The following is a 12,149-nucleotide window of genomic DNA, read 5'->3' on the forward strand; positions in this document are numbered from 1 at the left end:
GTAACATAATTCAAACAATGGTACTATCACATGTTGACTATGTTACTCTATTTTCCACTCTGTATATATTCCCGGAGTTGGTACTCTCCTTTCCAGAACCTCTAAGCCACATTGAGCCTACTGCTATGTGGGAAAATGTGGGATACAAATGTAATAAATAAATTTCAGTACATAGTGACAACTGTTCCTCAGTTCCATAGTACAGATTAATGGTAGCTACATGTCTACTTGTGGTTTAGTTTGGGATTTCCTTTATGGGGCTGCAGTCTGCCTCACAGTTGTCACGGGGTGTACTACTAAGGCCACATGCCCTTTATGGTGCAGAGTACATGAGATAAGAGATCAAGCAAGATTACTGCTGAATCTATTGGAAGGAACCTCCAATTAATATTATGAACTCATGAAATCACTTCCTTGTAGTAAATTATCATAAGGGAGATCCACCATATATGATGAAAAGATCCTACTTCTCCACAACCATGCCAAAAACAGTTTGAGGTATTATGTTCCATTCTTTGCAAAGTAACAGAAATATGGTACCACTGGTAGTGAATTTTATAGCTAGTTTTCTTGGTGGTCTCCTGAATGATTCTCCATTATATTTGGTCCCATTCCTAGTCTGTACAGTTTTAACCTATGCTTCTATTTCTCCTGTTGTTTTCTTTCTCTTCTGTCTCTACAACCCATCTCTTCCTTTCCAAATGTGGTTCTTCCCTCTCTTACCATATCACTTTTTCTGTTTGGGCTTATATACCCCAAAAAAGGGAACCATGACAGTATAAACTTTGAGCAAAAATATGTTACATTCATTATAAAACAATAAACTTCATAAAAAAAATGCAAAGCATAAATAAAAGTTTCAAAATACAGCTGATCCTAAAACTCACTAATTCTCACTGGGGAAGTAAAAGGCAGTAGCACAACTATAATATTACACTCTCTCCTAACACACAAGCTACATTATAAAATGTAATAACAAATTTTCTGACTATACTACCACCCACTTTTCCTCTTCTCTCTCAAGCAGCTATTGTTTTCTTCCAGTCTAGACATTCTTGCTCATTTCAAAACTGGGCCCTTGTGTGATAGTTTATGGCAAAATCTTAGAGGGTAGAGCTCAGGCTGCCCAGTTCATATTTTCCCCCTAATTGTAGGAATGGGCACTTGCATTTACTTAACCACTTGTGCATGTAAATGTACACTATAGTGTCACTTTTGTGGATACATTTACACTTATATGCACAAGTGACAGGAAAACACCTGAGCACTGTTCTGTAAGGGTATGTATAAGTGGCACATCTTGTAAATACACAGGGGGCATTCACAAGGGTTGAGCATGAGAAAGGCATATGTGGGGCTTCCATTTACAGAATACTGTAAAATGTTCACCCTCTTGCCACATTTGGGTGTCTGCAGTAAGTACCAGGTCTATGATTGGTATAACTGAAGGTGCCTAATTGTAAGGTATACCGATGATGGGTTATGCTTGTATTCTTCAGTGGAATCTGGGCAGATAAATACCATTATAGACTAGGCTTTCAGCATGTGGCATTAGGGCACCCAAAAGAAAGTGCCCACTTATAGAATTTCCCCCATTGTGCACAAATCTATGCATCAGACATGGCAAAGGTGGGACAACTCCTAACCCCTACTCACCTTTTCAAAACCCTCACCTTTTCATCCTCCCTTCAACTGTCCCTTATCCCTGATATGTCCTGTCTGTCCTAACCCTTATCCTTCACGTATCCTGTCTGTCTGTCCTAATTAGATTGTAAGCTCTATCAAGCAGGGACTGTCTCTCCATGTTCTAGTGTAAAGCGCTGCGTACGTCCGGTTGCGCTATAGAAATAAGTAGCAGTAGTAGTACAATGATCAAGGTGGACCATTTCCCTTGATTCTGTGGCAAAGTCGAGATTCTGTACCAAAGGAACCCACTTCTGCAGCGGTTGGCATGAAGACAAAATGCCTTGCCTATAACTGCACATTCAGAGCATGTGAATCCATTCAGATTTTCTCACGTTTAAAAGTCTCAAAGTGGCAGTGATAGGATAGAATCTTCAGGTTACTTACAAGATGTTAAGCCTTTGTTTTCCTAGAATGTAAATAATAATCCTACCTAGATCAGACAATACTAGGGAATAGGTCTGTGTATAGTTCTTAGAGAAAACAATTTGGTAATATAAGGTTGTAGAACGGTATCTTGCCACCCTATCCTAATGAATAGAAAATACTGCATAGTCTGTGAACTGAATATGTACTGATATTTTTCTCTAAAGCTGGAGAACCCAGAGCTGAAAGCTTTGCAAGAGAAACTATCTGCAGCCAACTTAAAGATGACAGAGTATCGCAACCAGATCCAGGTGATAAAGCAGGAACTGAAGATAGCACAAAAGGTATGATGTATAGCAACACCACATCACATGTCCATTCAAAGTTTTCCTTATGAAAACGAGAGTTGTGCTTTTTAAAGAAAATCAACTGCAAAAATAGCCCCCTGTTAATACACCTGTTCAAGGATAGAAGGGGAACGATGTTAGACTCAGAGGGAGAGTGAGAGATGCTAGACAATGGAAGGGATGGACAGATGAGAGAGGGAGACATGTTGGACAGGGGTGTGGAGGAGAGGGAAGAAGGGAAGGAAGTGATGTTGGATGGGAGGGAGGAAGAGATGTTGAACAATGGGAGGGGAGGGAAGAAAGAGGGAGCGATGTTGGACCGGGGGGAGGGGGGGTAGAAGGGAGAGAGAAAAGAGAATGGAAGCAGTGTTGGATGTGGAGATGAAGGGGAGGGAGACTGAGATTGTAGACAATAGGAGAAACAGGGAAGGAAGAGAGAGGGAGACATGTTGGACTGGGAAGTGAAGCGGAGGGAAGGAGGAAGGGAAAGGAGCGAGGGAGCGATGAGCGATATTGGATCGAAGTGGATAGGGAGGGAGGGAGAGATGTTGAACAACGAGAGGGAGGGAAGAGAGGAACAGATGTTGGACCTGGGGGAGGGGCAGAGTGGAGGGGGAGCAATGTTGGACCTGGGGACAGAGGAAGGTGAAAGGAAAGAGAGAGGAAGCAATGTTGGATGCAGAGGTTGAGGGGAGGATGAGAAAGATGCTATACATTGTGAAGGAGGCAGGAAGAGAGAGGGAGAGATGTTGGCCCTGAAGGGAGAGGAGGGAGGGAGGGAGATTCTGGTCCTTTAATCATGCAATTAATTGTGATTTAAAAAAAACATTTACTCAAAATGTAGCCCTAGTCTTTATCTGCCATTATTTTCTGTGTTTCTATCAGACTGTATTGTTAGTCCAGTAAAAAGCTGAGTTGAGGTCAGTTCACCATCATCCGTCAACCAATTTGCTCAAACTATCACCACTCTTATATTGTTCCATAACAGCAAATATTTGATAATACATCAAAAGCAGATTAATTCAATTCTGAGTCCTGATGGAATACACAAAAATGTCAGTTAGCTGTCAAGTTGTACAAGATACGTTTCAGCACTTTTTTATTGATTTACATTGATTTACATCAGAACTTGGACTAAATAGAGCATATTCTAAATGGACCTTTAAGTCACAGGAGACACTTAGTGAAGTGTCTGTCTGCACAAGTAAAGTACTAATTTATAATCTGGTTTGCTGTGGCTTGTACCATTTACTGGCATGAATGATTAAGCCAAGTTTAAGGCACTTTATTACAGTAGCCTGCTGAGGTTTTGGTTCGTATACTGATGTCTGCTCAGTTCTCGCATACATTACATTTATGTATTTCTTTGAGTATTGGTTACAAACTAATACTTTTGGTGTGTCTTATGATGTATGCTTATGTAGATGAGCTGTTTTGCAAATATTTCCACAGAAACATACTTACAGACAAACTCTGTAAACTGCAGCCATTTTTTCAGCTGGGTCTTCAGTGCAGGAAACTGAATACTTTTTATTTCAGCATTTATTTTTATTCATGGAAATACCAATAACATATCTAGATATAAACTACAAAAACAGAAAAGGTAGGAAACATTACACAGGACATGTAGATAGTACTTGGATATTGCTTCAATCATCATTGGCGCTGCACAAAGATATCTAACTCTGCCTGGATAGCAGTTGTAACTTGCAGCACAAAAATTCTCTCCCCAACAAAACGGAACAAAAACCCAAGTTCATATGATTGATATTCTTGGAATGGATAAGGACTCACTGCCTCCCCTTACTCGGGCTTATTACATCAGGAGTGGTGGAGTGGTGGAAGAAAATCCCCCGATAGCAGGGGAAGGAATGGATCTTACTTCTTTCCTTGAAAATTCATTGGAGATAATTACTCAGAGGTTGACTCTGCTTGTTACTTTTGTGCTGGAGCCTGATAGGAATGCCGTATTAAGGCTTTCCTTGAGACACTTAGAAAATCTGTTTCTGGGCTCAAAAATTCGTATTTTTCCTGATCTCTCAAGGCCTACACAGATGAGACGAAGGGCCTTTTCGGAACTCCGCCCTAGGGTGGTGGCACTGGGAGCAACTTTCATATTACGCTTTCCTTGTTATTGTAATGTAATGCTTGAGGGTAAACAGTTTCAATTTGTAGACCCAAAACAGTTAAAAGAATTTCTAGATGCTAGAGTGGAATTGAATGTTGTGTACCCTCCCTAAATGCAGGCTGGGGTCTGAACCAGAGGTTGTAACCACTAGTCCTTAATTATTGCTATATATTTTATTTTTAAATTCTAAATTCTTGGATTCCAAATTTCCTAAACTTGTGGACAGAAAGGCTCTTAATGATATTTCCTTTTATTTCTTTTTTGCCTCTTGTATAAATGCCGATTGCATACTCACGTATTGTGATGATATATTGAAATATATGAATTAAAAAAAAAAACCCAAGTTCATTTATGGAGTCGCAATCCAGAAGGTAGTACTGGACATATTACACCTGTCAAGTTTCTGGTTCCATAATTTATAGCCAAAAGCTCAAAGTTCAGAAACTTTAAACTAGTTGGTTATTGTTAATTCATATAGGGGCCTGTTTACTAAAATGTGCTAGAATTTGGGCTTACCCTTGAATTCTATAAAAAATTATGCGTGCCAAATTTGTACACACAACTTAATTACATAACGAGCCAATTGGAGCCAATTAGAAGTTACATGCATAAATTTAGACGCGGGATCTGCACATAATTTTTCCACACGGCCCAAAAAAGGGGTGACGTGGAAATGGGAGGGTCATGGGTGTTTCAAGGTGGCTTGGTTTTGAGTTACAGGCATAATTATAGAATATGGGGGCTCCGCACATAAATCTAGATGCAAGCATTTGCACTACATTTCCGATTGGGGCAAATGGCGGCACCTAAGTTTATGTGCGACCCCTGGCATAAGCACTATTCTATAAACCGTGCCTAACTTTAAGCATGGATAATGGAATAGTGCTTTAGTCTGCGCCAATTGTTTTTGGCACAATATATATATATATATATAATCTAGCCTTTAATGTGTGGTAACATGGGATTTTCCTGCATACTAAACACAGATTTTTAAAATGGTACTTTTTAGGGCATTTCAATTATGTGTTTTTGCAGGTCGGGTGCTAATGTTCCCATTAGCCCCAGAACCTGCATAAAATTAAATTCACATGCACTTTATTGCCTCCTGTTTAGGAGGCAGTACATTCTCCCATGTTAATTCTGCATTATCAAGTTTGCATGTGCTAATCATAATGTGCTCACTGGATAACACATTTCCCCGCTCATGCCATGCCACTTAGAGGAAAATACTTTAAAAATCATTACCTCAGGGTTTAGCACATGGAAACAGGGAAAGTAGCACAAAATGCTTTAAAACATTTATGCAGTATCCTGTTTTCATATGCTAAATGCACGTTAAGGACTTATTAACCTTTAGTAAAAGGGACCCATTTTGAATAAAAGGTGTCCAGATTTGCTTGAAACACATTTTTTTTTTTTTTTAATCAAACAATCCAAATACTAGTTTTTCCCAGAGGTAATTTAATCACATTGCCCCTGCTGGAGCATTTAGACATTTGTAACACTGAAACTGGCACTCATTTATTTTTTGAAGAAAATAACAGTTCATTCCTAGCCTAGTAAGCGTCTCCACTTCTCCCATATGTTTCTGAAGCTGTCATGCAAGGTATGTGCTACAGAATGTATTGTCATTTTTTCTGTCCCAGAGATGGTTAAATGCATAAAATTATCAATATCCTGTGTTAGTGCCACTTTGATACATCCAAGGTTTCAGTACAGAAGAAGTGTCTCGGTGGGGGGGGGGGGGGGGGGGGGATCTCTCTCTCTGTCTGTCTCAGCACACCAGACAACTGTAAAGGGAGTAATTTTGTAAAAGATTTTTTGCACATATATGCCAGCTCCTCCTGTGTACAAGCACCCGCAGTGACAGGAATGTGTGTATTTTATGCATTTGAGTATAGGCATGTTCAGCTTCCAATTTTGGATAGAGTATGGTTGAAATTACAATTTATGTGGAGTTGGCTTTATAGTTAGAACAGCAGTCTGAGAACCAGGGGAACCCGGTTCAAATCCTACTGCAGCTCCTTGTGAAGTTGGGCAACTCACTTAACTCTCCTTTGCCTCAAATACAAACTCACTGTGAGTCCTTCAGTAACAGAAAAAACATCTACTGTACCCGAATATACACTACTTAGAGGGGCATTTTCGATATGACTTCTAAATCTGAATTTGGATGTTTTACACAAAACGTCCAAATTCTGAACAGGAAAGAAGGTCATTTTTAACAAAAGAAAGTCTTATCTTTTCCTTTCGAAAATATTGTTTTGAAAAACATTTTGAGATTTGGACGTTTTGTTTTTCAGTTCATTTTCGAACAAAAAAAATGTCCAAATGCACAAAATCAAGCCGTTAGGATACAGACCATAAAAAAAGTTTCAGTCACAGGAAAGCATTCATAGAGGATAACAAAGTTCAAGCTGCTGTAGAATCAAACCTGTTACACTTGTGGAGGAAACTGTGAACCCTCCAAAACTCACCAGAAACCCACTGTACCCACATATAGGTGCCCCTTTCACCCGTAAGGGCTATGGTAGTGGTATACAGTTGGGGGTAGTAGGTTTTTGGGGGGCATAGCAGACAAGGTAAGGGAGCAATGGTTAGATGTGTACCTGGAAGCATTTTACAAAGTCCACTGCAGTGCCCCCTAGGGTGCCCTATTGCTTTCCTGGGATGCCACTTTTCCATTATTATACCTGATGCCAAGCTTTCTATTTTTTATGACATCTGAGCCTTGTGTCTATTGTTTATCAGTAGATTTGGGCTTTGAATCAGATCTATAGATAAAAAGGAGGTCTCATTACATATATCTAAATACCAGACTGCTATTTTTCCATACTTCACAACAAGAGTGTACATTCCGTAATTACCTGTCCTAATGCAACTGAAGCTTCTCAGTTCATGTAAATGGTTTCATCCCTATGTGGATTCTCAGATTCAGTGTGAGGCTTTCTTTCTAACTCAAGCTTTTATCACACTCAGAACATTTAAATGGTTTCACTCGATTGTGGATTTTTGTGTATTGTGAGGCCTGCCTTCTGCCTAAAGCCTTTACCACACTCAGGGCATGTATATTGTTTCACTGCAACATGGATTCTCTGGTGGACCGTTCACTTGTCTATTAGATTGTAAGTTCTCTGAGCAGGGACTGTCTCTCTTTGTTAAATTGTACAGCGCTACGTAACCCTAGTAGTGCTCTAGAAATGTTAAGTAGTAGTAGTAGTAGCAATGAACCATAGAATCCATTCAGAAGTTAAAACAGTTGCATATAGAAGGTGTGGTAAAAGCATTATTGAGGACAACCTCACAGCCCACCAGAGAATCCATGTTGCAGTGAAAATGGCTTCATTTTAGCACGGATTCCATATCATCAAGCTGATCAATCCATAGACTGGTGGGTTGTGTCCATCTACCAGCAGGTGGAGATAGAGAGCAAACTTTTGCCTCCCTATATGTGGTCATGTGCTGCCGGAAACTCCTCAGTATGTTCTCTATCTCAGCAGGTGGTGGTCACACACAGCAGCAGCTCTGGCTAGGCCTCCAAGCCTAATTTTTAGGTTTTGTTGAGTGCCTGGGGTTGAGGGCTCTTTTGAGCAAGTGCAAACCTGGTGGTGCCAGGTCCCTCCTTTTCTCCCCCCTCCCGCTGGCTCCGTTAAAAAAAAAAAAAAAATTTTGAACGTCCTTAAAGGCGTTTATTTCGACGTTTATTTAAGCGTCTATTGCAGCTACTCACTGGGACACCAGGTCGTTACAACTCGGAGCGGACAGCAGGTAATTTTTACCTTTTATAGCGGGCAGGGGGTTCCCCGATTCTTCTCCTCGTGGCATATGGCGTCGGAGGGCGAGGGCGCAAAGGGTCGCTCCCCGGGTCGCTTGAGCGCTTCTAGAGGGGATGCGGGGGTCTTAAAGCCTGATTCGCCCTTGTTGGGTGACAGTTTCGTGACCGATGAATGTCCCGGTCCTTCCTCCGGCGTGGCGGTTTTTCCCGCCATAAACGCCCATCCCCCGCTCCTCGCCTCCGCCATCTTGGCCGGCCACGCGGCTCGGACGGCTTCTTCTTGGGCCGCCCTTGAGGTTGGAGACATTAATGCCATGAACGCCCTTAATTTGGGCGACGGCACAGAAGCGGCTAAAGTTAAGAGCCGTTCTTCCCGCGCGGCTCCTTCGCGGAGTTTCGCGCCGGACGCCATTTTGGATGCGCAGCATGTCTCTCCCCCGCTATTGCGAGCGCCGGTTGAGAGTGCGTCTAGGGCTGTTGCCCAGGCTGCGGAAGTGCACAGTCTGGGGGGTTTCTCCCCCGAGTTTGTTTTGCTGCTGCATCAGGCCTTCCTCATGCACAACGCTGCCCCTGCTCCCTCGTCTGGTAAAGAGGTTGAGGTTCCCAGAGGTAAACGCCCTCGGGTTGATTCCCAGGCCTTGGAGGAATTTGTTTCCTCCGATGTAGATGAGGGCAGCGTGTCTGAGGTCTCCCAACGGTCCTTTGCGGATTCCTTGGAGGAGACGGATCCCCGCTCGGATGGAGCGGATGACCCCTCTGCAGCGCGGCTTTTTAGCCCAGAGGATTTGCCCAACCTGTTGTTACAGGCCATGGACACTTTGAAGATTTCCTCTCCGGAGGACGTCTCTCCCTCAGCCCCTGTTGGCTCTGCCATTATGCTGGGGACGAAGCGCCCGCCTAGAACCTTCCACGTGCATGATGCCATGCACACCTTAATTTCGGCTCAATGGGATGTCCCAGAAGCGAGCCTTAAAGTGGCTAGGGCTATGTCCCGCCTCTATCCTTTGGCTGTGAGTGAACGTGAGGCCTATCTGTGGCCTACCGTGGATTCTTTAATCACTGCGGTGACTAAGAAAACGGCGTTGCCGGTGGAAGGTGGCACGGCCCTAAAGGACGCCCAAGACAGAAGATTGGAGGCGGCCTTAAGGTCGTCCTTTGAGGCGGCTGCTTTAAGTTTGCAGGCCTCAGTTTGCGGCTCCTATGTGGCCAGGGCGTGCCTGACTATGGTGCAGCGGGCTTCCCCCTCGGATCATTCCTTGAGGGCTGATTGGCCGGCCCTGGAATCGGGCTTAGCCTATTTGGCAGACTTGCTGTATGATGTCTTGAGGGCCTCAGCGAAAGGCATGGCTCAGACAATCTCTGCGCGGCGGTGGCTTTGGCTGAAACATTGGTCTGCTGACCACGCCTCTAAATCCCGCCTGGCTAGGTTGCCTTTTAAAGGCAAGCTGCTCTTTGGGGTCGAGCTGGACAAAATCGTGACCGATCTCGGCACGTCTAAGGGCAAGAAATTACCAGAGGTCAGGGCTCGGGCTAGTACTCGTCCCGGTACCTCCAGAGGACGGTTGCAGGAAGCCCGTCGGTACCGCCCGGGCAAGTCGGGTTCCTCTGCCCCCTCTTCCTTCAAGAGGAATTTCTCCCCCAAGCAGCATTCCTTTCGCAGAGACCGCCGTCCCGGAGGTGCTCCCTCCGGTCCTCCCCCAGGGTCTCGTACCCAATGACAGGGTCTTGGTCCACGCCCCAGTGCAGATTGGAGGACGGCTGTCCTCGTTTCTGGGCGAGTGGACCACAATAACTTCAGACGCGTGGGTGCTGGAAGTCATCAGAGACGGCTACAAACTAGAGTTCTGCCGACCCTTAAAAGACGGGTTTGTACTCTCTCCCTGCAAGTCTCCGGTCAAAGCTGTGGCAGTGCAGCAGACCTTGGACAATCTGATCCGCCTGGGCGCGGTCGTTCCGGTGCCAGAAAGTCAGCTTGGCAAGGGACGTTACTCCATTTACTTTGTGGTACCAAAGAAAGGAGGTTCTGTCCGGCCTATCCTCGACCTCAAAGGGGTCAATCGGGCCTTGAAAGTGCGGCACTTTCGCATGGAGACTCTCCGCTCTGTTATAGCGGCAGTGAAGGCAGGGGAGTTCCTGGCATCCTTGGACATCAAGGAAGCGTACCTGCATATTCCCATCTGGCCTCCTCATCAACGCTTTCTGCGTTTTGCAGTCCTGGGACGACACTTCCAGTTCAGAGCCCTCCCTTTCGGGTTGGCTACTGCTCCGCGGACCTTTTCCAAAGTAATGGTGGTCATCGCGGCCTTCCTACGAAAGGAAGGGGTACAAGTCCATCCTTATCTGGACGACTGGTTGATCCGAGCCCCCTCTTATGCAGAGTGCGGCAAAGCTGTGGACCGGGTAGTTGCTCTTTTGAGCTCCCTGGGATGGATCATCAACTGGGAGAAGAGCCAGCTGCGCCCGACTCAGTCCCTGGAGTACCTGGGAGTTCGATTCGACACCCAAGTGGGCAGAGTGTTCCTGCCAGACAATCGGATTGTCAAACTTCAGGCTCAGGTGGACCAGTTCCTAGTAGCCTCTCCCCTTCGGGCTTGGGACTATGTGCAGCTGTTGGGCTCTATGACGGCCACGATGGAAGTTGTGCCCTGGGCCAGGGCTCATATGAGACCACTTCAACACTCTTTGCTGCAGCGCTGGACTCCGATGTCGGAGGATTATGCTGTGCGCCTTCCCTTGGACCCAGCAGTGCGCAAGGCGCTGAGCTGGTGGATGCAGACAGACAAGTTGTCTGCGGGAATGCCTCTGGTGACCCCAGAGTGGATTGTCGTCACGACGGACGCCTCGTTGTCGGGCTGGGGAGCCCACTGCTTGGGAAGGACAGCGCAGGGGCTCTGGTCTCCTGCAGAGGCAAAGTGGTCTATCAACCTCCTGGAACTCAGAGCCATTCGGTTGGCGCTTTTGGAGTTCATCCCGGTACTGGTGTTGAAGCCTGTACGGGTCCTGTCGGACAATGCCACGGCTGTGGCCTATGTCAACCGCCAGGGAGGTACCAAGAGCGCCCCTCTAGCCAAGGAGGCTATGAATCTTTGCCAGTGGGCGGAAGCGAACCTGGAGCAGCTTTCAGCGGCCCACATTGCCGGAGTCATGAATGTCAAGGCGGACTTTCTCAGTCGCCATACCTTGGAGCCCGGAGAGTGGCAGCTATCTGCTCAGGCGTTCTTGGACATCACGAAGCGCTGGGGCCAGCCGAGCCTAGATCTGATGGCGTCATCGGCCAATTGCCAAGTGCCGCGCTTTTTCAGCAGAGGACGGGACCCTCGATCCCTGGGAGTAGATGCTCTTCTCCAACAGTGGCCAACACAAGAGCTTCTCTATGTGTTCCCGCCCTGGCCCATGTTGGGCAGGGTGCTAGACCGGGTGGCAAAGCATCCCGGCAGGGTAATCCTGGTGGGTCCGGATTGGCCCAGGCGTCCCTGGTATGCGGACTTGATCAGGCTCTCAGTCGACGATCCTCTGCGGCTGCCAGTGGAGCAGGGCCTGTTACATCAGGGTCCCGTGGTGATGGAGGATCCCTCCCCCTTTGGTCTTACGGCCTGGCTATTGAGCGGCAGCGTCTGAGGAAGAAGGGCTTCTCAGACAAGGTCATCGCCACTATGCTGAGAGCGAGGAAGCGCTCTACTTCTACTGCTTACGCCAGGGTTTGGCGTATCTTTGCAGCGTGGTGTGAAGCAGGCTCACTTTCTCCCTTCACTGCTCCAATTTCTTCAGTGTTGGCGTTCCTGCAAGAAGGTCTGGAGAAAGGCCTGTCGCTCAGTTCCCTTAAAGTCCAGGTAGCGGCTCTGGCTTGCTT

At 45.8% G+C, this 12,149-nt stretch overlaps 1 protein-coding gene across 3 annotated transcripts in view; it reads left to right on the forward strand.

Annotated features, from left to right (window-relative positions):
- The window catches only part of CCDC13 (coiled-coil domain containing 13), a 130,921-nt gene that overhangs the window by 48,830 nt on the left and 69,942 nt on the right, over positions 1-12,149 (forward strand). For all 3 annotated transcript variants that reach the window (XM_030197579.1, XM_030197595.1, XM_030197589.1), the window contains exon 6: positions 2,277-2,393. In XM_030197579.1, the coding sequence (XP_030053439.1) occupies positions 2,277-2,393 (117 nt within the window). The remainder of the gene's footprint in view (positions 1-2,276; positions 2,394-12,149) is intronic.

Source organism: Microcaecilia unicolor, chromosome 1 (genome assembly GCF_901765095.1).
Source record: "Microcaecilia unicolor chromosome 1, aMicUni1.1, whole genome shotgun sequence".
In the NCBI taxonomy this organism is placed as follows: Eukaryota; Metazoa; Chordata; class Amphibia; order Gymnophiona; family Siphonopidae; genus Microcaecilia; species Microcaecilia unicolor.